General features: G+C 42.7%; 1 protein-coding gene across 1 annotated transcript in view; it reads right to left on the bottom strand.

Annotated features, from left to right (window-relative positions):
- Nucleotides 1-24,773, bottom strand: part of LOC132103101 (G patch domain-containing protein 8-like) — a 128,247-nt gene extending 103,474 nt beyond the window's left edge. The window contains exon 1 of the mRNA XM_059507928.1: nucleotides 24,062-24,773. Coding sequence (XP_059363911.1) covers nucleotides 24,062-24,175 — 114 coding nt within the window. The 5' untranslated portion in view covers nucleotides 24,176-24,773. The remainder of the gene's footprint in view (nucleotides 1-24,061) is intronic.
- Nucleotides 24,774-27,032: the final 2,259 nt, after the last annotated feature.

Genomic DNA, 27,032 nt, shown 5'->3' with positions numbered 1-27,032 from the left:
TGTGGGCCAAGGCTCATTTAAAATGGACTATTTCAAAGTGGAATAGTGTTTTATGGTCAGACGAGTCCAAATTTGACATTCTTGTTGGAAATCACGGACGCCGTGTCCTCCGGGCTAAAGAGGAGGGAGACCTTCCAGCATGTTATCAGCGTTCAGTTCAAAAGCCAGCATCTCTGATGGTATGGGGGTGCATAAGTGCATACGGTATGGGCAGCTTGCATGTTTTGGAAGGCTCTGTGAATGCTGAAAGGTATATAAAGGTTTTAGAGCAACATATGCTTCCCTCCAAACAACGTCTATTTCAGGTAAGGCCTTGTTTATTTCAGCAGGACAATGCAAAACCACATACTGCAGCTATAACAACAGCATGGCTTCGTCGTAGAAGAGTCCGGGTGCTAACCTGGCCTGCCTGCAGTCCAGATCTTTCACCTATAGAGAACATTTGGCGCATCATTAAACGAAAAATACGTCAAAGACGACCACGAACTCTTCAGCAGCTGGAAATCTATATAAGGCAAGAATGTGACCAAATTCCAACAGCAAAACTCCAGCAACTCATAGCCTCAATGCCCAGACGTCTTCACACTGTTTTGAAAAGAAAAGGAGATGCTACACCATGGTAAACATGCCCCGTCCCAACTATTTTGAGACCTGTAGCAGAAATCAAAATTGAAATGAGCTCATTTTGTGCATAAAATTGTAAACTTTCTCAGTTTAAACATTTGCTATGTTATCTATGTTCTATTGTGAATAAAATATTGGCTCATGTGATTTGAAAGTCTTTTAGTTTTCATTTTATTCAAATTTAAAAAACGTCCCAACTTTTCCGGAATTCGGGTTGTACTAATGTACATAATAATTTATGTTAATAAAACGTTTGGTTGTTCAGCATTACACAGTCTCAGGTTTTTATTTTTTGAGAGTGCATTTTTTAGATTATACACTTATACTAGCTCTTTAGGGACAGTATACAGGATGGTATATCAGGGTCAGGATACAATATAATGAGATGAAGTAGATTCACTTCTGTATTGTGATATTCTGTATTGCCAACAGTCTAAAATAAAAAAGGAAATCACCATTAAACCACTGGTATCTTACAACAAAAGAATTCCTGGGGGGGTGGGGGGGGGGGTGTATGGGGGTGTCTCCACCAAAGCTGAGACCAAACCTACGCCCATGCATCTACTAATAACCACTGAAATATCTTTTCCTCAGAAACATGTGCATGAAAACAGCTGCTGTGAAGTAATGTCCAGGGACACAAAGCTTTCTGCTGGAGCAGGCCGAGTAAATTGAAGTAAAGTTTAGTTTAATGTCAGCAAGACGGAAGAGGAAAGGAAAAACATGAATAATTCTGTTATTAAGCATTCTCATTCTACTGATTTGGATTCTGAAAAACACAGAGAATGAGTCTCCCTCCACTCTCAAAATGCCATTATTATTTTGTTTCTGCTGTATTAAGTTTACCCAGTTGCAGCCTTATCAGCCGAATTAAAATTAGCTTGCTTGTTGTACCATCACTGACTGTATTCCTCAGCTCCTCACTTTTCTTCATTGCCCGCTAAAATCCACACACACAGAGAGAGACTCTCTCAGGAGAAATCTTATTTCATTGAGTACATCGGCAGCCATATTGATAGTGTGTAACAGTGGTGGTGGCTGCCCTAAACTTAAATTATTATTTTTTTAACGACAAATTCGGGCGCCAGACAGTTTTCTAAAACTGACAAAAATCAAACAACCCAGGATAGCAAAAGAAAACCACTGATTACATACAAAAACAAGTATTTCAAAACAAGTTGGAATTTATTGCATAATGTCCATAAACATTATAAAAAAAAAATACTTATTTCGAAAAAAACAACCAAACAAACAGTAAATAAAGAAATAGATATAGTTCTTAACGTAACAGTTAAATTTCTCAGTTCCAAATCAGTGTTCACACAATCACAAACGCTATAAAGGAAATCCCAGGTCATACTGGTCACACTCTAGCTGGGCGTCAACACTGGCAGATTCGTGTGTCCATATTCACGCCAAACAATTTTGGCGGACAGAATCGCAAACTGGAGAGTGTAGTTGGACCTCGTCTGGCTCCAGGAAGGAAGTTTAACGCCTTGGACTCGTTTGAGAGTGAACCGCTCACCAACAACAGCCGATCTTTAAGGTGCGTCGCTATGGAATCGCCAGACTCCACGTCGCATCAGACAGCGTGCGCGGGAAGCCTCAGTTCAAACAAACGCCGCCTTCCACTCCACATGGTAACCATTTACTTCACTCTCCTTCTCACGAATCGAAACATACCCCGATGACGTGTCCTCCTTCCACCTGACTAAATAGGCCTCACCTCCATTTCCCTTTCCGCCATTAATTACTCACTCCACCCTTTCCGTTAAAAGTGAAAGTGAAAGTAAACGTAAACATGGCTGTATAGTTTACTGCACTGTCACACGCTCTTCCCCCCCTGAAAGAAAACAACCCATGGTTGTTTATTTGGGAGTGTTAAAATCCCAGAAACGCATCTTCTTCATCAGAGTTGTCTTGGAATATTTTTAGGAGTTTTTCCTTACTTTGGGACTCTAACTCTTCGGCTGTCGGGTAGCACATTTTCATATTGCACACATGGGTTGTTCGAACATCTTCTCCAGTAGTCTCCAGTGCAACACGGTAATTCAGTGGACCCAGCTGTTTTATTACACGGTAAGGACCTTTCCATTTACTTGCTAGTTTAGCAGTGAATTTAGCTTTTGCACTAGATTGTGGAAAGTTCCTTATCCACACACGATCTTCTTCTTTAAATGTTAGTTCTCGTCTGTGTTTGTTATAATTTCTTGTTTGTCTAACATGAGCCTTTTTGCTGTTTTCCATAGCTTTGGATTGAAGCTGGGTTAAACAATGAACAACATCGTATGCTGGCACATCAGGATTGAGATTTTTACCTCGGAGAAGTTTGTCCATTGGACTCTGTAGCTTTCTTCCCAGTTGCAGTTCCGCTGGAGTCATCCCTATGGTCTCTTGGACAGCAGAATTGATGGCAAATCTGAACTCTGATAAATATTGATCCCACTTGTTGTGATTTTCATCTAGGTATGCCGCTATCATGTATTTAAGTGTGCGGTTGACTCTCTCAGTCATGTTGGTCTGAGGATGGTATGCAGTTGTCAGTTTAGGAGTTACCTTCCATTTTTCGCAGACATCCTTAAATACAGACGAAACAAATTGTGTACCCCTATCAGACAGCAAGAAATCAGGCACACCCCATCTGGTCAGAATCTCCTTCCTGAAAATGGCAGCAACTGTTTGTGCATTGGCATTTCGCATGGGGAACATCTCAACCCATCGAGTGAAGTAGTCGATGAAGACTAAGAGATATGCATTTCGGCTGGAACTACACGGCAAAGGCCCCATTATGTCCACACCCAACATTTCATTGGGGTGAGTGAAAGTGGTGTGTTGCAGTTTGCCAGCAGGTTTTTGATTGTCACTCTTAAGTTGTTGACATTTTACACATCTCTTTACCCATTTCTTGACATCATTCCACATTCCTGGCCAGAAAGCCACTTCTTGAATTCTCTTATAGGTCTTGAATATTCCTCCATGGCCACTCAAGGGGCTAGCATGATAATGCTGAAGTACCTGTTGAATGAGGCTACTAGGAACACAAACACGATAATGCAGCTGGTTGTCAGCCAGGTGAGCTTTACGGTAAAGCTTGTCTTCCAGTACTTCATATTGTCCTTTCAGGTTGTCATCACCTTCTGCCATGGTCTGCAAAATTTTCATGATTACGGTGTCTTTATGTTGTTCTTCCCAGATCTTATCCAGAGAGATTGGGAGATCCTCTGACTCCTTGTGGCTGGCATACAAGTTGCAACTTGTGTTCCAGATAATGCTGCCACTTCTCCAGAGCCCAAACTACTGCCAAGCATTCTTTTTCCGTTGCAGAATAATTCACTTCAGCTTTGTTCAAAGCTCTGCTAGCATAAGCTATGACTTCCTCTTTCTCATGGTCCTTCTGTGTCAGCACAGCGCCCAGACCGGTCTCACTAGCATCTGTGTAGACAATGAAGGGGTGCTGTAAATTTGGGTGTCCCAGAATGGGAGGTGTCATCAAGCTTATTTTCAACTGCTCAAAAGCCTGCTGACATTGCGGCGTCCACTGGAAAACTCTGTCCTTCTTCTTCAGGGCATTGAGGGGTTCAGCGATCTGGGAAAAGAATGGGACAAACCGGTGGTACCACCCGGCTAAACCAAGGAATCGCTGGACCTCCTTGAGGTTTCTTGGAATTGGGTAAGAACGAATAACTTCAACTTTGCTGGAATCAGCAGAGATGCCTTGAATACTCACGACATGGCCTAGGAACGCTAGTTCCTGCAGACAGAATTTGCTTTTTTTAAGGTTGATAGTCAGGCCTGCTTTTTTCAGCTTGTATAAGACACTCTGGATGTCAAGGAAGTGCTGTTCAATGGTTGGGGAATAGATGATAATGTCATCTATGTACACAAAGCAATTGTGACCACGTAGTTCGCCCAAAACCATTTCCATTAATCTTTGGAAGGTAGCTGGGGCCTTTTTCAATCCAAATGGCATTACATTAAACTGAAATAATCCAAATGGTGTAATAAATGCTGTCTTCGCTGTACTTTCAGGGTCCATGGTCACCTGCCAGTAACCGCTATTCAGATCAATGGTTGAAAAAATAGCAGCTTCAGAAAGAGATTCCAATATCTCTGCGATGTTTGGCAGTGGGTATGCGTCACTTTCCGTAACAGCATTTACCTTACGGTAGTCTACACAAAACCGGAGACTCCCATCTTTTTTTGGGACAAGGACGACAGGTGAGGCCCAACCTGAATGAGAAGGTTTCACAATGCCTGCACTCAACATTTCTTCCAGTTGTTTCTCCACAACAGCTTGTTTGGCAGGGGACATGCGATAGGGTCGTTGTTTTATTGGTACTTGTTGGGTGAGGTAAATACGATGTTGGAGAACATCAGTGCGACCTGGTCTGAGTGCACATACCTCTGGATTGGCCTCCAGGACTTGACGTAGCTGGCATTTTCCATCAGCCGGTAAGTGGGCTCCATTCACTGCACTGTCAATAAAGTTTTTTATGTCCATGTCATCTGTGCTGAATGTAAATTTGGGTTGAGGGGGAGGGATTGAACTCAAGAGAGAGATACTCTGGTTGGTATTACCTTGTTGCTTTCCTTTTCTGGGTCTGTTCTCAGGTACACTTGCATAGCCTGGTTGGAATGGGTGTTCCACATCAGGAGTAGATTTGAAGGTATACCTTTTGTCGATTACACTTATTTGTAAACCACTAAAGAAGATGAAATCCAGGCCCAGGACTACTGAATATGACAGAGCTTTGGGTGCTAGAACTGCAGCTGGTATGGTGAATACTTTGTCATGAATATTAATTGAGACATTCAGCCATCCAAGAGGAACCTCTGCTTCACCGTTAGCAAGATACAAAGGTCCAAGTGTCCAGGGTTGGAGATCATGGGGTGATTGAGCAATGTTCTTCCAGAGAAACTCATGGATAAGGGTATAGCTTGCACCTGTGTCCACAATGGCTTTTCCCTTCCATGAGCCAACACTAACAGGCACAATTAACTGTTGAGGCACGCTGACAGGATTGATAGGAGTAGATGATGTACTTCTAGCTGTAATGGTGGAAATGGGTTTACCTGGGGGTGTTTGAGAATTCTTCATAGTTGTTGAAGACACTGAATTGTTGGAAGGTTGGCCAGGTGGCTTGGGTGACTGGAAATTCCGTTTGTTGCTAGGTGGCTTATAACCTGAAGACGGGGTTGATTGAGCTGGAGAAGTAAAGTGAGGGCATGTACCTGGTGCGTGAAGTCCTCTACATCGCCAACATTGTACAGCAGGTTGGACAGGAGTCATCCCTCTGGGTGATGCGACAACAGTTTTGGAACCAGCTTTGCTGTCACACTGCTTCTGTTGTTCATGGTCTTTCTCCAGTTGGTGACCCAGTCGAACCAACTCTTTCACGGTGGTTACATGGCTACGAAGATGACTAGCGAGGTAAGGTTTTATGTTTTTAAGGATCATCTTAACTATGTCTGCTTCAGTTAAACTTGGTTTCCATCTTTTACAGAGAGCTCTGTAGGTGAAAGCAAAATCCCTTATGGACTCCTTTTCGCCTTGAATCCGATGGCGGACACGTTCAGCCAACTCATCTTCATAGTCCTCAGCTAGAAAAGCAGCAAGAAAAACAGACTGAAACTCACTCCATGTTGTGACAGATGATCTTGCAACTTCCCACCAGTCACGCGCAGTGCCATATAAAACTGTCCTGAAGGTGGCCAAGATATCAGCGTCCATTAGAGGATGTACAGCAAGAAAGTCTTGATATCGTGTTATGTACAACAAAGGATCTGGGTCGTCAGCTGGCCTTCCAAATGCGGGAAATGTTAGCTTGATGTGGTCAGTTTTAACAGCAGTAGCAGGGGCTGCTGGATGAGTCACTTGTGATGGTGATTGAGATAAGGGGTTATGAAGAGAAATACTTTTCCCACTCAGGTCAGTTATTCTTTTTTCTTGACTCTCAAACTTTGCTTCCATTTTAGTTTGCAGTTCTTTCATGTTTGTGGACAATTTGTCAGTGAGTAATGTCAATTGACTACTTTTTTCCAGCAGTTGATTAGAATCCTTCTTAAAGTGCTGTTGAACTGATTGAATGTCCTGTTGAATCTCAGACTGCAACTGTTGCGCCATAAAGCGCACTTCTCCCACTAAGGTATTCTCTACCTTTTGGAGTTCCTGAGCCATCATCATTTTCATAGCTTTAATTGTCTGATCAGACTCAGTTTCAGCTTGCTGCTTGTTTGCAGATAATGTAGTGGAGAGTTGTTGCTTGATTTCGTCCATCTTTCCAGCGAGTTTAGTGATCTGGCTCTCATGGCTGGACGAGTTGGACTTGAATTCATTAGTGAGTTCAGTTACAGCTTTCTCTTGTTTGGTCATGAAATCATGCAACTGGTCCCAGTTACCTTGTGCTCATGCAGTGAGTTGACCAATCTCTCTTCCAGGTGTTGGGAGAGTTCTAGGCAGGTCATACTGTACCCCTGAAGATGAAGAAGGTGGTGGTGAAGCAGCGGCTGGAGATGATGTCGCAGGTGATGGAGTGCATAATTGCATGGGTTCTGGAGGTCTTGGTTCCCGTGGGAAAGGTTGATTTGGAATGCTGCCTCCCAAAGGTGTGGACACAAACTGCACATGTGGTCCTGGCTGCACAATGCGACTGAACTGGGTGGGCGTGTGGCAGAAAGTTGGAGCATAGGATTCCTGAGGAGCTGGACGGTACATAGGTGGCCAATTAGGGGTGGCCACATCCGGAGCCTCCATTTCGACAAAGGTTGAGTGTGGGGAAGGGTGCTCTGCCATGATTATGTAAAGGAAATATAATATCAATAAATGATGCAATAAAAGTGTTGCAAATCAGTAGTGTGTATGTCAGTTAATTCATATAATTTACCTTGCCTTTTAATTGTACAAATGTAGTTCACAGTTCACAACATTAAGCAAGTGTCTCAAAACAATTGTCCAAAAAGTCAATCAAAAAAGAAAAAAATTTTTTTTTTTTTTTTTTTTTTTTGGAAAGCATAAATCAGGGTAATTAGTCACAGATCACCAATCACGTTGAGGTCACGAATTACACAATAAATCCTCACTGCAGTCAGATAATAGGTTTCAATTAAAGTTGCTCTTCATTACGATTTCAAAAAAAAAAAAAAAAAAAAAATGTGTGGCAACCAAGAAAATTCGGTTAACAGGAAGTTCAAAATTCCCAGGTTTGAGAAAATTAACAGGTGTAGCAAAAAGGATTCCCACACTTAAGTTCCAAAATTCAAAACTTCCCAATTATGTAAATACAAAAAGAAAATAACAATTCAAGTAAAGAAAAAAATTAAATTCAATAAGTCAATGCAAATTCACATTCACAAGTAGTCACGTATTCACACTCAATTGTGTTCAAGTCCCTGTTCGGGCGCCACTCTGTAACAGTGGTGGTGGCTGCCCTAAACTTAAATTATTATTTTTTTAACGACAAATTCGGGCGCCAGACAGTTTTCTAAAACTGACAAAAATCAAACAACCCAGGATAGCAAAAGAAAACCACTGATTACATACAAAAACAAGTATTTCAAAACAAGTTGGAATTTATTGCATGATGTCCATAAACATTATAAAAAAAAAATACTTATTTCGAAAAAAACAACCAAACAAACAGTAAATAAAGAAATAGATAGATATAGTTCTTAACGTAACAGTTAAATTTCTCAGTTCCAAATCAGTGTTCACACAATCACAAACGCTATAAAGGAAATCCCAGGTCATACTGGTCACACTCTAGCTGGGCGTCAACACTGGCAGATTCGTGTGTCCATATTCACGCCAAACAATTTTGGCGGACAGAATCGCAAACTGGAGAGTGTAGTTGGACCTCGTCTGGCTCCAGGAAGGAAGTTTAACGCCTTGGACTCGTTTGAGAGTGAACCGCTCACCAACAACAGCCGATCTTTAAGGCGCGTCGCTATGGAATCGCCAGACTCCACGTCGCATCAGACAGCGTGCGCGGGAAGCCTCAGTTCAAACAAACGCCGCCTTACACTCCACATGGTAACCATTTACTTCACTCTCCTTCTCACGAATCGAAACATACCCCGATGACGTGTCCTCCTTCCACCTGACTAAATAGGCCTCACCTCCATTTCCCTTTCCGCCATTAATTACTCACTCCACCCTTTCCGTTAAAAGTGAAAGTGAAAGTAAACGTAAACATGGCTGTATAGTTTACTGCACTGTCACAAGTGACAGGTAGCATAACTCATATAAAAACCTCTCTCTTGACGTCTGTTTATAGCAGGTTACTGTGTGGCTAAATGTCAGAACACCCTGCCTGAAAAAATCTCCAGGTCTTAATTAGTCCTCTCAACGGATGGTTTATGCTCAGCTTTGTACTCAAAATTAGAGCTCCACAACAACTTCATGCATACATTTACAACAACAGCAACACACACACACACACACATAACATAACTGGGATCCACTACACAGTAATTCATCTTGACACACATATCATAAATAACCACACATAGCTCTTGGAGTAAAACAGTACGCTGCACAGTATATTGCATATATTTGTACCATATACATTACTGGCTGATATTAGGTTTATTGGTAACAGGATATTTAATTTTGCATGCTCAATTAATTCCCATAATTTAACATTTTGATTACCTCTGCCGTTATGTAATTCTCACTTAATGTTAATCTTTAAAAACACGAATAATTTAAAAACACTTGCTAAATCCAATCTTTAGCGAATCTCACTAATGTGAGAAAAAAAAATACATTTTTCATAACGTACATGCACACAATGGTGGTTATTTCAGGTTTTACAATCCTTGGGACATTTAGTCTTCACCTTCACCTCACAAACCTGACACACACAGTCCAGCTCTAGCCACAGAAGTGCTAACATTTTCCTTCTCTCATTCTTTTCCAATCATCTGATGCAACAAAAAAAAAAGTGGTCTATCAAGGGAACCACACAACTTCCACCTTCACCTCTGGCAATGTTATCCCCATGACAACAGACTTACTGTAGCAATTCACTGTTACAACTACCGTAGTAACCGGCCTCCAAACTTCACCTACAAAAGATTTTTACTCAAAACAAGAACACACAACCTTAAGCATAAACCTCAAGCGTTAAAATAATAATAATAATAATAATAAAATAATATAAACCCCATTCAAAATTTAAGGGTCAGTAAGATTGTTTTTTTTTATATTTATGAAAGAAGTCTCTTATGCTCACAAAGGCCGCATTTATTTGACATGTAATACAGGGAAATAGTAACATTGTGAATTATTATTTTAATATTACATCATTGCAAATATTTACAAACTACAATTTCTATTTTAATACATTTTGGAGATAAACTATTGAAAAATGTTGGGAAAATGTGAAAATGGCATCTGAAATATGGCTGTCTTGGGTTTTCGAACTCCGCCAGACTGGGATGGATCAGTGGATTGAGATAACTTAAAAGATGTTCCCTTTCAGTCGGTCACTCTCGACGCCACGTCGGTGACCGACGAATATGGGATATCGCTTCGATAGACCAATCTACTTCGAGTGTAAACTAAACGAGCCAATGCACATTGGCATGCAATTATTGCATCCAGCTGCCGCTGATCACTGCGTAAGTATAAGAGAGCAGCAGGTGCAATGCATACCAGCTTTTCGCTTCGGAGCCGAGCGTTAGTATCGCTCTGCTTAACTGTGTCTGCTGTGAACTACGAGTTCAGCACGCTCTCGGAAGCTTCGTGTGTTGGCGAGACGGCGCTTCAACGGCGATCGTTCCTGTGTCGAGTGGATTGCACACTTCAGGCTGCATTACCCCTGTCGTGTTGCAAACGGCCAATTCCCCTGTGCGCCTCAGCACTAAAAGAGCATTTCCTAAAAAGCAAATTTCTCTAAAAGAGCTTCACGGGTGCGTCTTTGTAAAGACGACGGATCGTCCTTGTAAGGATGCCGTTTCACCCGTGCGTTTCTGGGTGCGGTCGTTACCTGGCAACGGGTGATGGTCACGATCGCTGCCTCACGTGTCTGGGCGTCAAGCACGCTGAGGTGGCTTTCGTGGATGAGTCATGTTCTCACTGCGGGAATATGACCATCTCGGAGCTGCGAACCAGGCTCCGCTACCTTCAGGGGGGCGGAGTCCCGCGGCCACGATCTGGGGCTCGTTCTGGCGGCCGACAGACAAGAACCACTTCCGGCAGTAGCGCGGATGGTTTGTGGGTCACAGTGGTGGCAAACCCCGCTGGGCCCTCTACAGCGAGCGTACCAGTGGTATCCAGTGGGCCTCCCCCCGACCGGATGGAGCGGGCAGTAGCGATGCAATTGTGTCCTAAGTCCGCCTCCTCCTGGCGTGGAGACCCGGTGCTTCCTTCCCGGGCCTGTAGGCACTCGTCTGGTCTGACCGGCAGTGCCTATACGGCTTGCGGGGAAGCTGCTTCCGCCTTACACGCCATGGCGTTACTGCAGGTGCACCAGGTAAAGGCACTGAAGGACCTGCACGAGGGTGGTCATGACCCGGAAGTTCTAAAGGAGCTCCGAACCGCCACTGACCCTGCTGCCTCTACCCGCCCGCCGGCCGCAGTGCCCCAGCCTGCTCGTCGCCGAGGGCAGCCCCCTGCATCCGCCCCCGCTCACGGGCCGCATCTGCAGCAGCCTCCAAGTGGTGCCGTGGAGCTGGGCGCAGGCAGGCTGCCCCTCCCGCCCCGGCCCCCGTCAAACTTGGCGGTGAGCAGAAGAGCAAGAGGCCCCGGGACGGGTGACCCAGAGAGAGGTAGCTGCTTTCTGGGGGATGGTGAAGGCACCTCTCCCTCCCCTGGAGGAGGGCCAGGCGGAGAATCTGGAAATCTCGACAGGAGAGCAGTTTTCTTCCTCTCTCGGTCCCAGGAGGGCACGGAGAGTAGCGGACGGCCAAGCTCCGGACCTCACTCATCCTCCTCCTTCGCCAGATGGCAGCAGCGGGCGGTTCGAGAGCGTCAACAAAGGCCCTACTCACGCACCCTCTGCCAACCCGTGGAACCAGGTGAGCCCTGCACCCCACACTCGCACCACACTCCGGCCTGCTCACAAGCCGCCCGAGTTGGGTCCCTGTGTTCCACCTCGCTGCCCCACTGCGGGTACGGCTGTGGTTCCGCTGGTCCCGATTGTACGGTTTTTAAGCGCCTGGTCAGCTCTACCCAGCCCGTCTCGCTGGCTTCTGCGAACCATCAGCCTCGGCTATGCGATTCAGATCGCCCGGCTCCCCCCCAAGCTCTGCGGTGTCCGCTCCACTACAGTGAAAGCGTCCGATGCCCCTGTCCTGCGGGAAGGGATCGCAGTCCTACTGGCGAAGGACGCGATAGAGCCGGTCCCTCCAGCCGATATGAGGATGGGGTTTTACAGCCTGTTCTTCATTGTACCCAAGAAAGGCGGTGGGTTACGACCGATCTTGGATCTGCAAGTTTTGAATCGGGCCCTCCATCGGCTACCATTCAAAATGTTGACACATAAACGCATTTTCGGGTGCGTCCGTCCCCAAGATTGGTTTGCAGCGATCGACCTGAAGGACGTGTACTTTCATTTGTCCATCCTTCCGCGCCACAGACCTTTTCTGCGGTTTGCGTTCGAAGGACTGGCATATCAGTACAAGGTCCTGCCCTGCAGGCTGTCCCGGTCTCCCCGTGTCTTTACGAAAGTCACGGAGGCAGCTCTTGTTCCTCTCAGAGAGCAGGGTGTTCGCATTCTCGACTACTTAGACGATTGGCTGATACTAGCACAGTCTCGAGATCAGTTGTGCGAGCACAGGGATGTGGTGCTCTGACACCTGAGCCTGTTGGGCCTTCAGGTCAGCTCGGAAAAGAGCAAGCTCCCGTGGAGGATCTCTTTTCTCGATATGGAGTTGGATTCAGTCGAACAGACAGCACGCCTCACAGAGGAATGTGCGCAGTCGGTGCTAGCCTGCTTGAATACGTTCAAGAGCAGGACAGCGGTCCCACTGAAACTCTTTCAGAGGCTCCTGGGGCATATGGTGGCCGCGGCGACACTTACACCGCTCGTCCTATTACATATGAGACCGCTCCAGCACTGGCTTTATGGCCGAGTCCCGAGGTGGGCGTGGAAGCGCGGCACTCACCGGGTCCAAGTTACACCGGCCTGTCGCCAAATCCTCACTCCGTGGTCAGATCTTGCATTTCTCCGGGCAGGGGTGCCCCTGCACATCAATTGTCTAGAGTTGCTAGCAGTACGCCTTGCCTTGAACCGTCTCAAAGGTCTCTTGTGAGGCAAGCATGTGCTGGTCCGAACGGACAACACTGCGACCGTTGCGTACATCAACCGACAAGGTGGTCTGCGCTTCCGTCGCATGTCGCAACTCGCTCGCCACCTCCTCCTTTGGAGTCAGAAGGTTCTGAGGTCACTTCGTGCCGTTCACATTCCAGGCCTGCTCAGTCGTACAGCCGACGAGCTGTCTCGAGCAATGCTCCCGGGAGAATGGCGACTCCATCCCCTGACGGTCCAGCTGATTTGGAGATGGTTCGGAGCCACTCAGGTAGACCTGTTTGCTTCTCCAGAGACCTCTCACTGCCAGTTGTTCTACTCCCTGACCGAGGGAACTCCCGGCACGGACGCACTGGCACACAGCTGGCCTCGGGACCTACGCAAGTAGGCGTTTCCCCCAGTGAGCCTTCTCGCACAGACACTGTGCAAAGTCCGGGAGGACAAGGAGCAAGTCTTGCTATTAGCGCCGTATTGGCCCATGTGGACCTGGTTCCCTGAACTATTGCTCCTTGCGACAGCCCCTCCTTGGCCAATTCCTCTGACGAAGGATCTACTGACTCAGAGATGGGGCACTATTTGGCATCCGCGTCCAGACCTTCGGAAACTCCATGTCTGGTCCCTGGACGGGACGCGGAGGTTCTAGGTGACCTACCCCAAGAGGTAGTGAACACCGTCACTTCGGCGAGAGCACCGTCTACGAGACACGCTTACGCCTTGAAGTGGAACCTGTTCATTGAGTGGTGTTCTTCTCGCCGAGAAGACCCCCGAAGATGCCTGATTGCGGTCGTGCTATCCTTTCTGCAGCAAGGGTTGGAGCGAAGGCTGTCTCCCTCCACCCTCAAAGTCCAGGTTGCCGCTATTGCTGCGTACCATGACCCCGTGAATGGGAAGTCTCTGGGTAAGCATGACCTCATCGTCAGGTTCCTTAGAGGGGCCAGGAGGTTAAATCCTTCCCGCCCCCCCTGTATACCCTCTTGGGACCTGTCTCTAGTGCTTAAATCACTACAGCAGGGCCCATTCGAGCCTTTGCATTCAGTCGAGCTAAAGTTTCTTTCATTGAAAACTCTGCTCCTGCTTGCACTGGCCTCCATCAAGAGGGTAGGGGACCTGCATGCATTTTCGGTCGACGATTCGTGCCTACAGTTTGGGCCGGCTGACTCCCAGGTAATCCTAAGGCCCCGGCCTGGCTACGTGCCCAAGGTTCCCACTACACCCTTCAAAGACCAAGTGGTGAACCTGCAAGCGCTGCCCCTGGAGGAGGCAGACCCAGCCCTGGCTTTGCTTTGTCCCGTCCGAGCATTAAGGTGCTACATAGACCGGACACAAAGCTTCGGGACCTCAGACCAGCTCTTTGTCTGTTACGGAGGCCGGCAGAATGGGAGTGCCGTCTCTAAGCAGAGGATGGCCCACTGGATTGTGGATGCCATAACCCTGGCTTATCAGGCTCATGATGTGCCCTGCCCGTTCAGGTTGCGAGCTCACTCAACTAGAAGTGTTGCATCCTCCTGGGCGCTGGCTCGTGGCGCCTCGCTGACAGATATTTGTAGAGCTGCGGGCTGGGCGACCCCTAACACGTTCGCTAGGTTCTATAGCCTTCGTGTAGAGCCGGTATCCTCCTGTGTTGTCACCTCAAACGGGTAGTGGCACTGAGAGGCCCCGGTTAGTGTCGGCTTGCTTAAACCGCTCCAGAGTGTCCGTATTGTAGACCCTGTTGAGATCCTCCATCACCCTAAGCAGCTGGACGCAGCGGAACGTCCGGCGCCAGACCTTCATGATGAATCTGTGAGAACCATGGAAGGGTGGGTTCCATATTGAGACCTAAGCGGTACTCATATGTGTATAGTCCACGGTATAGCCTTAGAGCCTGTGTTTCCCCGGCAGACTTCTGCCTTCCCAGGAGGGTTTTAATCACCTCAAATTTCTCCTTATACTCCTAAACGGATGCTATATGTGTATCTACCTCCGAGACCTCCTTCGGGAACGATGGGGCTTCCGCAGCGTCCCGCCTCCAAGCGGACCGGGTACGTTTTCCCAGTGTTATCCAATCTCACCCAGTGAGGTAGTGCATTGACAACGGTGAGTGGAGCTACTTGTTCAGAGCCCCGGCCTACACCTAATAGGGGCGCAGGCGGCTCGCACAGGGCACTGGAAGGGGCAGCACCCATGGCGCTTTGATAGGGATCCCATATTCGTCGGTCACCGACGTGGCGTCGAGAGTGACCGACTGAAAGGGAACGTCTCGGTTACGTATGGTAACCCTCGTTCCCTGAAGGAGGGAACGGAGACGCCACGTCCCGTCGCCATGGTTGCTGTACCGCCGCTGAGCTGCCGGGTCCCCGGCTCGACTCCTCAGCGAAAAACTGGTATGCATTGCACCTGCTGCCCTCTTATACTCACGCAGTGATCAGCGGCAGCTGGATGCAATAATTGCATGCCAATGTGCATTGGCTCGTTTAGTTTACACTCGAAGTAGATTGGTCTATCGAAGCGATATCCCATATTCGTTGGTCACCGACGTGGTGTCTCCGTTAGGGCTGCAACTAACGATTATTTTGATAATCGATTAATCTGTCGATTATTTTTACGATTAATCGATTAATCGGTTTATGTACTTATATTTTAGTTTTTTCCATTTTTTCCCCAAGTAAATTATTAATAAATGGTCTTTATCCTTCAGCATAGATTTTTAAGAGATTTTAACCATTTTGCACTGTTATATCCTAATCAAAAATATACCTGGAGTTGTGTTATTGTGTTAGTAATCCTTTGTCGAACTCTTCTGCAATCAGAACACTGACCCATACTCTAGCAAATTTCACAAGGAGATTTAAAATAATGTTTTCACCATGGCAGTCCTTAGACCTCCTAAAGTAGTTTAACATCCCGAACAAAGCTTATTAAGGAACCTTTTAGAACATATTTTCACGAAGAATATCTCTTTTATAAGGATAAAACAGAATAAAATTGCAGTGCATTGTATTGTATTATTTACTGGGAAACAGCTTTATAGCTTTTGCTGAGAAATTGTAAACAATCCTTCGAATAAAGTGCCAGTGGCATGAAACCTGAATGGAACACACAATTTAAAGTAAAATCCATCAGAAGGTTGTCCAGAAAAAAAAATTGGACAGTCACACACAAAAAACCTGCTGTGTGAAAAAGAGCAGTGAATACTTAGAAAAAAAGTGCATTTCAAATATCTTTAAACATTTACCTCTGTCATTCAGTCATAATTAGGCTGCACGACTGAATTTTGAACTGGTAAACTACAAACTGATCACAGAACATGTTTGTAAAGCTTTTAATGTTAACTGTTAAAAAGCAATGTTATCCGCTTTTACGACTAAACATTTGCAAACAACATTTTACTGGAGAATCTGCACAAATGAAAGTCTTAGGGGCCGTTCACAAATCGCGCCTAAAAACGCGTGGAAAAACGCTAGGCGCACCGCTTTCTCCTTCTTTCCAAAGCGCTCGGGCAGAAGCGCCCCTGAGGCGTCTGCCTTTGATAAGCAACCATGACGTGCTCTCTCCTTGAAGACGCGGACATTTCAGCAAAGGATAAATGGATTTGCAGCTCAAAAAATCGCTTGCAGTAGCTCTGCTACTAAATTTATTTCAAAATGGAAATCCATATACAACTATGATCAGCTGTTCCTTTCATCTTGACTGAGCTTTTAACGTTGTTACGGGAAAGGATGAAGCTGATTGGTTAGTTCTTGTCACATGACCCGCGATGCGCTTGCAGCATTCTGAAAAGTTGAGATGTTTTTAACTCGATGCAGTGCGGTGTAGGAAATAACGAACTTGAGCGCGCAAAAGACGCGATATGTGAACGTCCCCTTAAACAGTTCAGTAGTGCAGAGTTTACAGGTTACTCTTCTTTTTTGAAGGCTCAAAGTAAAGTTCTCCCACATCCCGCTAAATGCTGCAGAGACGCTGTTCGGAAGCACATGACATAAACGAGGCCAGCTATTGGCTATTCGCAACTTCTCCTGCTGTACTGGCTGAGTAAAACCTCCGGTGGCTCATTACTGCCACACTTTGGTCACCGCAGATTTGAAATATGCATGAAATGAGCCGTTTACGGCAAATAAAAGTTATTTACCAACGAATCGATGACTAAATTAGTTGACAACTATTTTAATAATCGATTTTTATCGATTAAATCGATTCGTTGTTTCAGCTCTAGTCTCCGTTCCCTCCTTCAGGGAACGAGGGTTACCATACGTAACCGAGACGTTCTTGCTAATCTTGTTTATCAGCATTGCATTCATTGTTCAAATTAAGCTTTTCATTAACCATTATTCTTAGAAAAGATTTTCCTGAAGAGACAGAGAGGCAACAAGGATCCTTAGAGAGAAATGTGAATAAATTCCTCTCTTTCCCTCCCTCTCTCCTCTAGACCCATTTAGAAACACTTACAGGCCATTAACAATCATTTCCCCTGATTAGAATGGCCTTTGAATGCCTGGACAAATTGCTTTCAAACATGTTAGAAAATCCTCAAGCCATTTAGGCTGTGTATTTGCCGGTACACATCAAGACCCATTCTGTCATTCTCTCTGCCTCTCACCAACCTTGTTAAAACAGTGTGAGGCTGAGATACTTTGAGCTGCGTCAGCCTCAGGCACTCTCTCTCTCTCTCTCGCTTTCTATTTCCTTCTGTCTTCTACCTCACCTTTCTTTTAATTCATTGCATAATTACAGTAAGTGAGGGCCATTAATGAACATCCAATTCTGCCTACGGTTTGAAAACAATAGATTCTCGTCTATTGTTACTTCCTCCCATGCTATGTCAGGATTTTTTTTTTCCGATTAAAAGCAAAAAGACTGGAGGCACAGGGAACCGCTGTAATGTGCCGCTGTGTGTATGCGAATGTAGGATGACCTCTTTGATTAATTAGACCCTCATAAAGCATTTAATCAGTTAATCGGGCAAATTAGCGCTGCAGAAATGACCTACAAATGTATTTAAGTAAGAAGGGTCCATCTGTGTGTTAAGCGAAGTCTCTGTGTTTGTGTGCCTGCTTTTGTTTGTATTTTTCTGCACTGTAGACCTAAAGGATAAAGTGATTCATTAGCCTTCCTGTGTGATGAGAGCTCTCTGGCCATGTTAACGTGGACCCCAGGACCCCAACACAAAGAGTTCCAGACAGGCAAACTCAGAGGACGGCTGCGGCCGGCCCTGGGGCTGAATATTAAATGCCGACTGCTACACTCCATTAGCACAGCAACAGCTCTAAAGCTCCTCAAAAAGAGCTGAGCTAAATACAGCAGTTGCCACATATTACCAGAATGGCCGTAATCATTAGTAAGGCATTTGCAATAGAGAGACAAAGAACAAATAAAGTATCAAATTAACATTTAATCATTATTATAACTTATTATAAAGCCATATAACAGCACTATAGCATTATATATACTGTAACAGGGAACCACCTAATCACATGCCAAAAAAGATAGCAATGCTTGTAAACTGAGTAAATATATCAGGACAGGACAAGGTGATTTTTATGCATACTGAGTGAAGTCATTGAGCAATATAGGTAAGGTAAACCCAACATTAAAAATTATAATACTTTTTAATAAGGTAAACGTTATAATACTTTCTCACATCCTTTTAACATTCACCAATTGCTTCTTGAAGAGCGTGCATTTGTATCCTGCATAATCGCATGTAGTCTGTGTGACACTGGCCCATGCAAATTAAATGTGGACAAACATTAAACGTGTGATTTCAAACTGTGCTACACTATATCTATTTGACATTTATTTTAATTATTTTTTTCTTCAAATTTCTTAAATATTAAAATAAAAATTCTATCTATCTGTCTGTCTGTCTGTCTTTCTGTCTGTGTATCTATCTATCTAGGCTTTATTGGCCATAAGACACCTTGCTCACTAAGATTTCGGCATCGGCTGTCAAAAAATATTGGTTGACCGCTCCACACAGAGATCTGATCTCACCTTTATCAGTCTGTCTAGAATAACATGAAGAAACAGAACAAACTGAAACAGACTCAATCCAGAAGAACTCTGGCAATGTCTCCAAAAACACTACTACAGTATTCACTAATTAGTGTGTGTTTGTAGGGTACATTTGAAAAACTGCCTCTCCACATGACAGCCCTACAGGGCCAAAAGACTTAGGAGCGCCTGCTAGTTTTTGTTAATTAATTTCTTTATTTGGTACTGTGTCAGAAATACAAGTTGTGGCATCACAGATAACAGTTTCTTTGGCAGCTCTTAACAAGAAAGCACACAGTGGCATTATATCAGTTGACTGGCAGCAGTTCAGAAGAGTTTAAGAGCTAATATGCAAGTAGCATGAACAGCAAACTCCATAATCCATAACTACATAATAGAAATTAAATAAATGTGTTAACTAAGAAGACATTAGGTAGCCAGTGGTTTTTCAAATCACCATGACATTTCCTGAGCATAACACTCATGAGTCATTAAAGATCATTTGACTAGTCGGGTAAAACATGAAATGCTGACTGCTGCAGCTAATATCATGCCATTATGATCCATTGTAGAACTATTGCTCAGACCTAAAGCAGAGAGTATAGTACAATGATGTAAGAACAGTTAATGTGTCAATGATGTACAGTAGGTTTACATAGTTGGGCACATAGTTTAATCATTATTTCCAACATGCATTTTGGTCGTACCACATGACTTCGATTTTGTAGGAAAAAAGTTCAAATATTAGTAAAAAAATAAATAAAAATGAAGCATTTTATATATATATATATATATATATATATATACACACACACATGTATATATATTAACATATTGAATGCACACAAAGCCATGAAGAAATGCCTCTTTATCTCAGTAGCAGCCAACTGAAACTGACAAGTCCCTTCACTCTAATGCAATAGCCCTAATGTTTTAGAACTAATAAAAACTCATCGCCTATGCACATAAATTGTGCATTTGTGTCTCTCTCATGCAGGCAGAGCTATCAACATATGCCTCTTCAGTGGTTACATGTTTTAAAAATGTGGTGGGAGACGGCAGTTTGGAATGCAAACCAGGTCCCTGTTGGCGCTCAGCGTAAAACATCCACACAGTGTCATGAGCAGAGTGAGAGGAAATAACCCAGATACTGAGCAAGTTCAGCATGACATCGGTTTGGAGCCTCTCCACAAAAAGTGGAGATGGAGCCCCATAAGACGAGCTTGATAATACTGGGTGAACCACAGGGCATACGAACAGGTGTTGACTGCTGTAGCGGAAAGCTGATCCAAATACCGTATTTTTCGGACTATAAGTCGCACCTGAGTATAAGTCACATCAGTCCAAAAATACGTCATGATGAGGGGAAAAAACATACATAAGTCGCACTGGACTATAAGTCGCATTTATTTAGAACCAAGAACAAAGAGAAAACATTACCATCTACAGCCGCGAGAGGGCGCTCTATGCTGCTCAGTGTAGACTACAGGAACACTGAGCAGCATAGAGCGCCCTCTCGCGGCTGTAGACGGTAATGTTTTCTCTTGGTTCATTTCCCTCAGTTCATTTCTCTCGGTTCATGTCAAATTAATCGTGATAAATAAGTCGCACCTGACTATAAGTCGCAGGACCAGCCAAACTATGAAATAAAATGTGACTTATAGTCTGGAAAATACGGTAAGTACTCTGGGACACCTCACTGAGACTGAGACATTCCAGTCCAATGAGTTAAATAGAATCAATGATGGGGAACATTTGGAAAGGTTTAGGTTTGGACACTTAAGGCTATGCCATGGAAAACGCGGCAAGATTCAGCTGTTTTTGCTGTTCTAAAGATTTTTATGAACAGAATCTGCACAGAATCTCTCATTTATAGCAATGTATGCTGGTCTAGGGGGAGAGAACTTGGATTAACCCCTTTGAGCGGGTCAAAGAATACAGTACATAAAAAAATTCAATTCATACATACAATGACTGTATGAATGCATCTCTTTCATGATGAGCATGTGTTTATTTTTACAATTTTTTTATAGGCGTTGAGTCAAAGATGTCTCCAAGCAACCAAAAACAAACAAACAAGAAAAGAGCTTGTGTTAATGGCACTTAAAGTATGATATAATATGATCTAGCATGATATGTAAGATATAATTATATCATAATTATATTATTTGATATGTATGGTAATATCTATTACAGAGCAAGGTTAAATGTGATTCCCCAAAAACATAATATTTACAAAATAAATAGTACTTAGATTTTTTTTTTTTTTTTTTTTTTTTTTTAGAGATAATGTTCAGTTTTAGCCTTGTGGCATCAAGTTCTTATGTTTTAAATTAATTTGTTTTTATAAACTTCAAAATATGTGGAAGACTGGACCGATCCAGGACTTAACACTTTCTTAATATTCTGTAATTGTTTATGCTTCAATTCATAATTTAAATTTGAAAATCAAAATGTTTTTGATATATACACAGAGTATAAGAGTTTACTCAACAATAAAAACAGACTGCAAGCTTTTAAAAATGCCAAGTTTAACATATGAAATTATTCTTTCTACTTTTCCAAAATGATATGAAATCAGGAGAATCATGACTCAATCTCAGTATTTATTTCTGCATTTTTCCAAAATTCCCATTAAAATCAGGAATAATTTACAGTGAGCTAAGATGAAAGTATTGGTGAGACTGCAGAAATCATGTTGCAATTAGGAGATTATTGCATTGTGTGCACTGTAGACATGACTATGTGCAACAGGAATAGTCCTAAGAATTAGGATATAATTAACATTTTCCCAATTTGTTAATATTGGCAGCTGTTATAGTAACAAAAGAACAAAAACTCCAGAGAGAGTTCCACCTGTAATGCTCATTTCATATTTAAAGATGTTAGCCAGTCATAGTAGTGGGCATTTATATTGTATATATAAGTATCACAGAAGACACGCCCCTTCTAATGGAGCGATCAAATTAGAGGACAAAATTTATTAAAATGATCATTTATAATCATAATTATGACTGATTAAAATAATACATCCTTAGATATATAAGTACACCTCAGAAAACACCATTTTAAAAATGCATTTCAAACCCATGAACTGGCACATGTGTTTTAAACTACATTTTTCCTTTCCTTTATTGCGTCCAACATTATACTGTATATCACTGAAACTTGAACAAAAACCTGATACCTATGCACCAGTGAGGTGCCATCTAGTGCAGGGCTAGAGACAAACTGGAGCATTTTTTGAATAACTGCCAATGTTTCTTCCTCCATAAATGAATATAGTTCCCACTTTCTTTTGGCCTCAACATCTCCTAATCTTTTTACACAAAGTACCCTAAATGTTGCATAGCTAAGGGATTATTATGCTATAGACATTTAGCAAAGCTTAAATCATTTATTGCATATCTGACATTTTGGGAGCACTTCACTGCAACATATGCAAATGATTATTAATGTGCATGTGATGTAAGACAACAGAGGCTGTCAGTCAGAGCGGCTGAGAAACCTGAGCATGTCATTCTGCAGTCATATTCAGGATATGAATATGTGCCTGCATGAGTGTGTGTGTGTGTGTGTGTGTCCTCATGCTTTGAGTTAGAGTGAACATGGCACTCTGATTTAAGATGGAGCAAATGCACCCTTCACAACAGCTGCTCTGAAATTACCCATCAAAACTATCACCACTGAGTCCAGCTTCTTTTCAATCAGCCAGCACTGTCTGCCCATCCTGTAGGGCAGTCCAAATGAAACACACACACACTTCTCTCTCTCAACTTACAAGGTACATCAGGTACAAGTCTCAATTGGTCTCAATTGGTCTTTGATTGTGTACAAGTCTTCATTAGCATACATAATTTTCCTTACAGGAAAAGGCCTGGACCAGACTCAAAGTTTAGGCACATACACCATCACACTGAGCACAGCCTTAATGAAGCATGTAAATGAAATGGTTATAATGCTGGCTGAAATAGCATAGGCAAGTGAAATTGCCAGGACAAGACAAAATGTTTTCTGTCACCCAGCTCTCATCTTTTGTTTCTATCTGCTTTGTAGAAGCACTAAACATGTCCTGTTATGTTCTTAATTTATCTAATATAATTAATGTTTGCTGCATACTCTTTTTAAAGTTTTAAACAACAAATGGAAGCTTTAAAGTCATGCAATATGCTGACCAAAAACGACTTAAAAATAACTACAATATCATCAGCAGAAGAGGCCAATGACGCCCTCCAAAGATTTAACGTGATGATACATTGGACAACTTTTTGAAAAATGTTGCATGGGCACTTTCCCATTGTGAATGGGCAACATCTGTATACTTTAGACCAGTCGTGGTCCCTGTGTCTCACCTGACTGCCCAACCAGAAAAAAAATATAAAAAATAATAATTACTGGAGTATGTTTACAAGAAAATACAATTTTAGTCTACTAAATTTGATGTTAAAATAAATGGGTTACATGCTATTTGCTTTTGTAGTTATTTGTGAAAATTGTTTCAAAGTAAATCATACAACAAAAAATAATAATAATCAGTATACCCTTTAGTTTTTTTATGTTGTAAATAAAAAAGATTTTTGGAGTACATAAAGTTAGATCTGTTTAGGATGTCTAGGATGGTTAGGACCATCAGAGAATTTCCCTTTTCCGTTACTGAAGCTTGTAAAAATGGTGGCATCTATAGTTGGGTACCAGAATAGTGCTTGAGGTCGAAGTTTAACATATAGCTCAATAGTCTGAGCCCAACAGAGCAAGACCTGCCATCAGTCTCTGTTAGGAGAGCGTCAGGGGTCTGTGATCACAACACAAATAAAGTCACAAATGCCTCATGGACTCACAAGCCTGACATCATCTTAGATATAATCTATGCAGTGATGCTATACATTACCTACATAAAATCCCTCATCCCTACTACATAAAACAAAATGCTTTAAGGATTTCACTGTCTAATGCAAACTGTAGTTAGCTTATTAAATCTTCTCTTGTTTACATTTCATTCAAAGGTACGTTAGTAGGTTAGTAGCCTATGGCCATCAAAAAAACAAAAAAAAAAGATTATATCCAGATTCTGCTGTCACATGCGCTTTATGAACATACTTTAACTTAGACAACTAAAACACAAAACCAATCCAAACCAACAAAACGTGTTTAATGAGTTCCTAATAGCGCATCGTGGCGATGTTTAATAAACAAAAACGACGAGTGAGTAGTATTACCAGTGATTCGCCTCCGGTGCTTTTGCAGAGCGGACCCCGGAAAACTCCTTTGATGCTCCGGTAGTGTCCATTGCTGAGATGCGTGGAGCTGATCACAAGGTAGTAGCACGCCATCCGGTCCAGCGGCACCCATGAGCGGGCTCCAGTCGTGCAAGTTACTTTAGAGGTGATCTTGGAGGAGTTATACCGAGTGGAAGTAGCCGGAGGACGACTCTGTTTGCTGGTCCGGTCGCTTCAGTCACTATACTGGACGGCGTTACACGGACACGCCGATAAAATACGAATCTGCTGTGATTGCTAATCGGAAACACCGTCCCATATTTGTGTCACATCCTCTGACTGTTTTCCTCTTTAAGATGAGACAAGCACCTGCTCTCCAGCCCAGACGTCGTTACTGGATGTTGCTCTGGATGTCAGGATTGTTCAGTTCCACAGACTCAAGCGTTTATTGTTTATATCCAAGACAAGAAACACTTAAACTGAGGTCATGTCCTCCTCAAAAACACCCTCCCCAAAGTAACGTCTGTACAGTGATGTGAAAATATACATTCCAGTGTTAATTCAGTACTGTGGTACTTCTTAATCTGAGTAATGTTTTAGCTCGCGTGATTTCAAACCAGGATCGCTTGTCTTCAACTGACCGGTCAACTCTCTCACGAATTTGCTGAATGGCCGATTGCAGATGCTCTTTCCCTTCGCCGAAACGATCCGCGCTCTGAGCTCAGCTGAGTCTAAAAGAGGCTAAAGCAGAGGTTTCCCCTCTCTCTCCCTCCCTCTCTCTCCCTCTCTCTCTCTCTCTCTCTCTGATAAGGAGGGATTTGAGGGAGGGTTATAAAGCTTTTCTCGGAACGTGGGTAGTTTTTGGCACCTCAATGCAATCAGGGCGTTAAGAAACCCCCTTTGCATGCACGTAAGCTTTTTCTTTCTTTGTTTCTTTCTTTCTTTCTTTCGTTCTTTCTTTCTTCTACTTATCTGGTTAATTATTCTGCACTGTAAAAAAATGACTGTGATTTTAGACTGGTTAACGGTAATTTCCTGTAAACTTTACAGGGAAAACCCGTAAACTTACGTTCCCAGAATTCTCTGCGTTGCATTTCAAATTTTGTTTGAATTTGATGTTTTTTCTTTGAAATAACTATGTTTCTTCTTAATTTTTTCTCATCTGTTATGTTTATTAGGTTTGTATGTTACATAAAATGTTGTTAAATTAATGTTTATTGCATATCAGTACTTTTATAGAATTTATCATAAAAACGTTTGGGTTTGTTTAAACATTTTAAATATAGTTGACATTGCTGTGCTAAAATGACCACTTAAGATGACCTTTTCACTGACTGCTGATTATATTTTCCACAATTGTTAACACTGTAAATCTAGCTTTTACATTTCATTAATGTCCATTTATAACACTATACTTTATGTTATATTACCTTAATGTATGTATATAGTTAACACTGCCGCATAGATGTTACTAATACAAAGGCTAAGGGAGTGACAGCAAATTTGACATCTTCTTCCAACCAGTCTCTCTATATTTTCTTCTCTTTTGTAAGCTTATAGAAATGCTATCATGGATTTTTTTTTCTTTTGCTATTGGAGCAATATACTTAGTACTTATTTTTTTAAAAGTACTAATTTTGACTTCAATAAAAACATGCCAATTTAGACATTAATAAAGAACGCACATTTTTAGGTTTCTTAGGCCAAAAGTCTGGTATAGGCCTACTCAGCACACAATTAGCAACTGCACTACAATAAATGGCCATTTAAAATGAATACACTCTTTCAGATAGGCTACAGTAGCAAATTAAAGTCATTTAAAACCATTGAAGAAGTAATAAGAAGTATAATGCTGGCTGCAGGGAGCACTAACTGGCGCTGTTCACTGACTGTGGTGCTGAAACCAGAGAAACTCCTCAGGATGAAAGAGAGATCCTGTAACAATTCATTGTACTTAAGGGTAATTTTTTTTTTTTTTTTTTTTTGCCGGAGGTCTGGAATATAAATGCTAGTCAGCACGTCTTGACTTCAATAGACTATACTGTGCCATCAGGCAAGGCTAATTGGTACAATCGATCTTAATGAGCGTTTGTTAAGGTGATTTTTTTTTTCAACATGCAGGCTCAGGATTCAGACTCTCATTCAACAAAACATGTATTACCTAAGTAGGTAAATCTTGCAGTGGCTTATTCAAACAAGCTTTTATTGCATCTGAATAAGGTTTAAATGTACTTGTTTGTATTTTTACAGAAAGCCCTTATTTTCCTAGCAGACTATATTGTTAATTACAAATTGCCATCTGTTGATAAGAACAGTCTCATATGTGAACTTCACAAGTCACTATGGATAAGAGCATCTGCTAAACACTTTAAATGTAAACACTTTTTTTTCTCTCACCCGCTCTCTGACTGTATACAAGTTAAACTAAATTATTTTGCAAGTATACAATACAAATGAGTCCCTGAAGTTACTGTGTGCTTCAGCAGCAGTCTTAACTACTGATGTGCCATTATCTCCAGGGTAATTATTTTGTGTACATTTCAAAAAGAAGATATACCTAATACCAATTTCCCATTATGAAAAGATGCCCATGCAATCATTATGAAGCAAAGACTTGTCTGTCTTTTAAAAGAAAATGGCTCTTTGAGTTGTATTCATGAGTTACTGTGTATCTAATCTTTGTAAGTTTTGCCCCCAGCTGGGTTCTCGTCTCCTATTCTCTCACTCTCATTCAACCCCTTCACTCTATCTGCTCTCTTTTTCCTGTCACTCTCTCTCTCTCTCTTTTATATATCCTGATGAAATTATGAAATATTAAACAGACTTTTTTGGTCCATTTTCCAACCTTCCTCCAGTTGCTTTGTGAGTTTCTTACTGCGAGGCAAATAGGAGACTGGCATGTCATGACACAATTGCAATTAAACATGCACATACAGGCACACAAACACACACAAACACACACACACACACA

The sequence above is a fragment of the Carassius carassius genome, chromosome 24 (assembly GCF_963082965.1).
Source record: "Carassius carassius chromosome 24, fCarCar2.1, whole genome shotgun sequence".
Lineage (NCBI taxonomy): Eukaryota > Metazoa > Chordata > Actinopteri > Cypriniformes > Cyprinidae > Carassius > Carassius carassius.
Note: the sequence above shows the minus strand (reverse complement) of the source record. Positions and strands in the feature narration are given on the sequence as shown.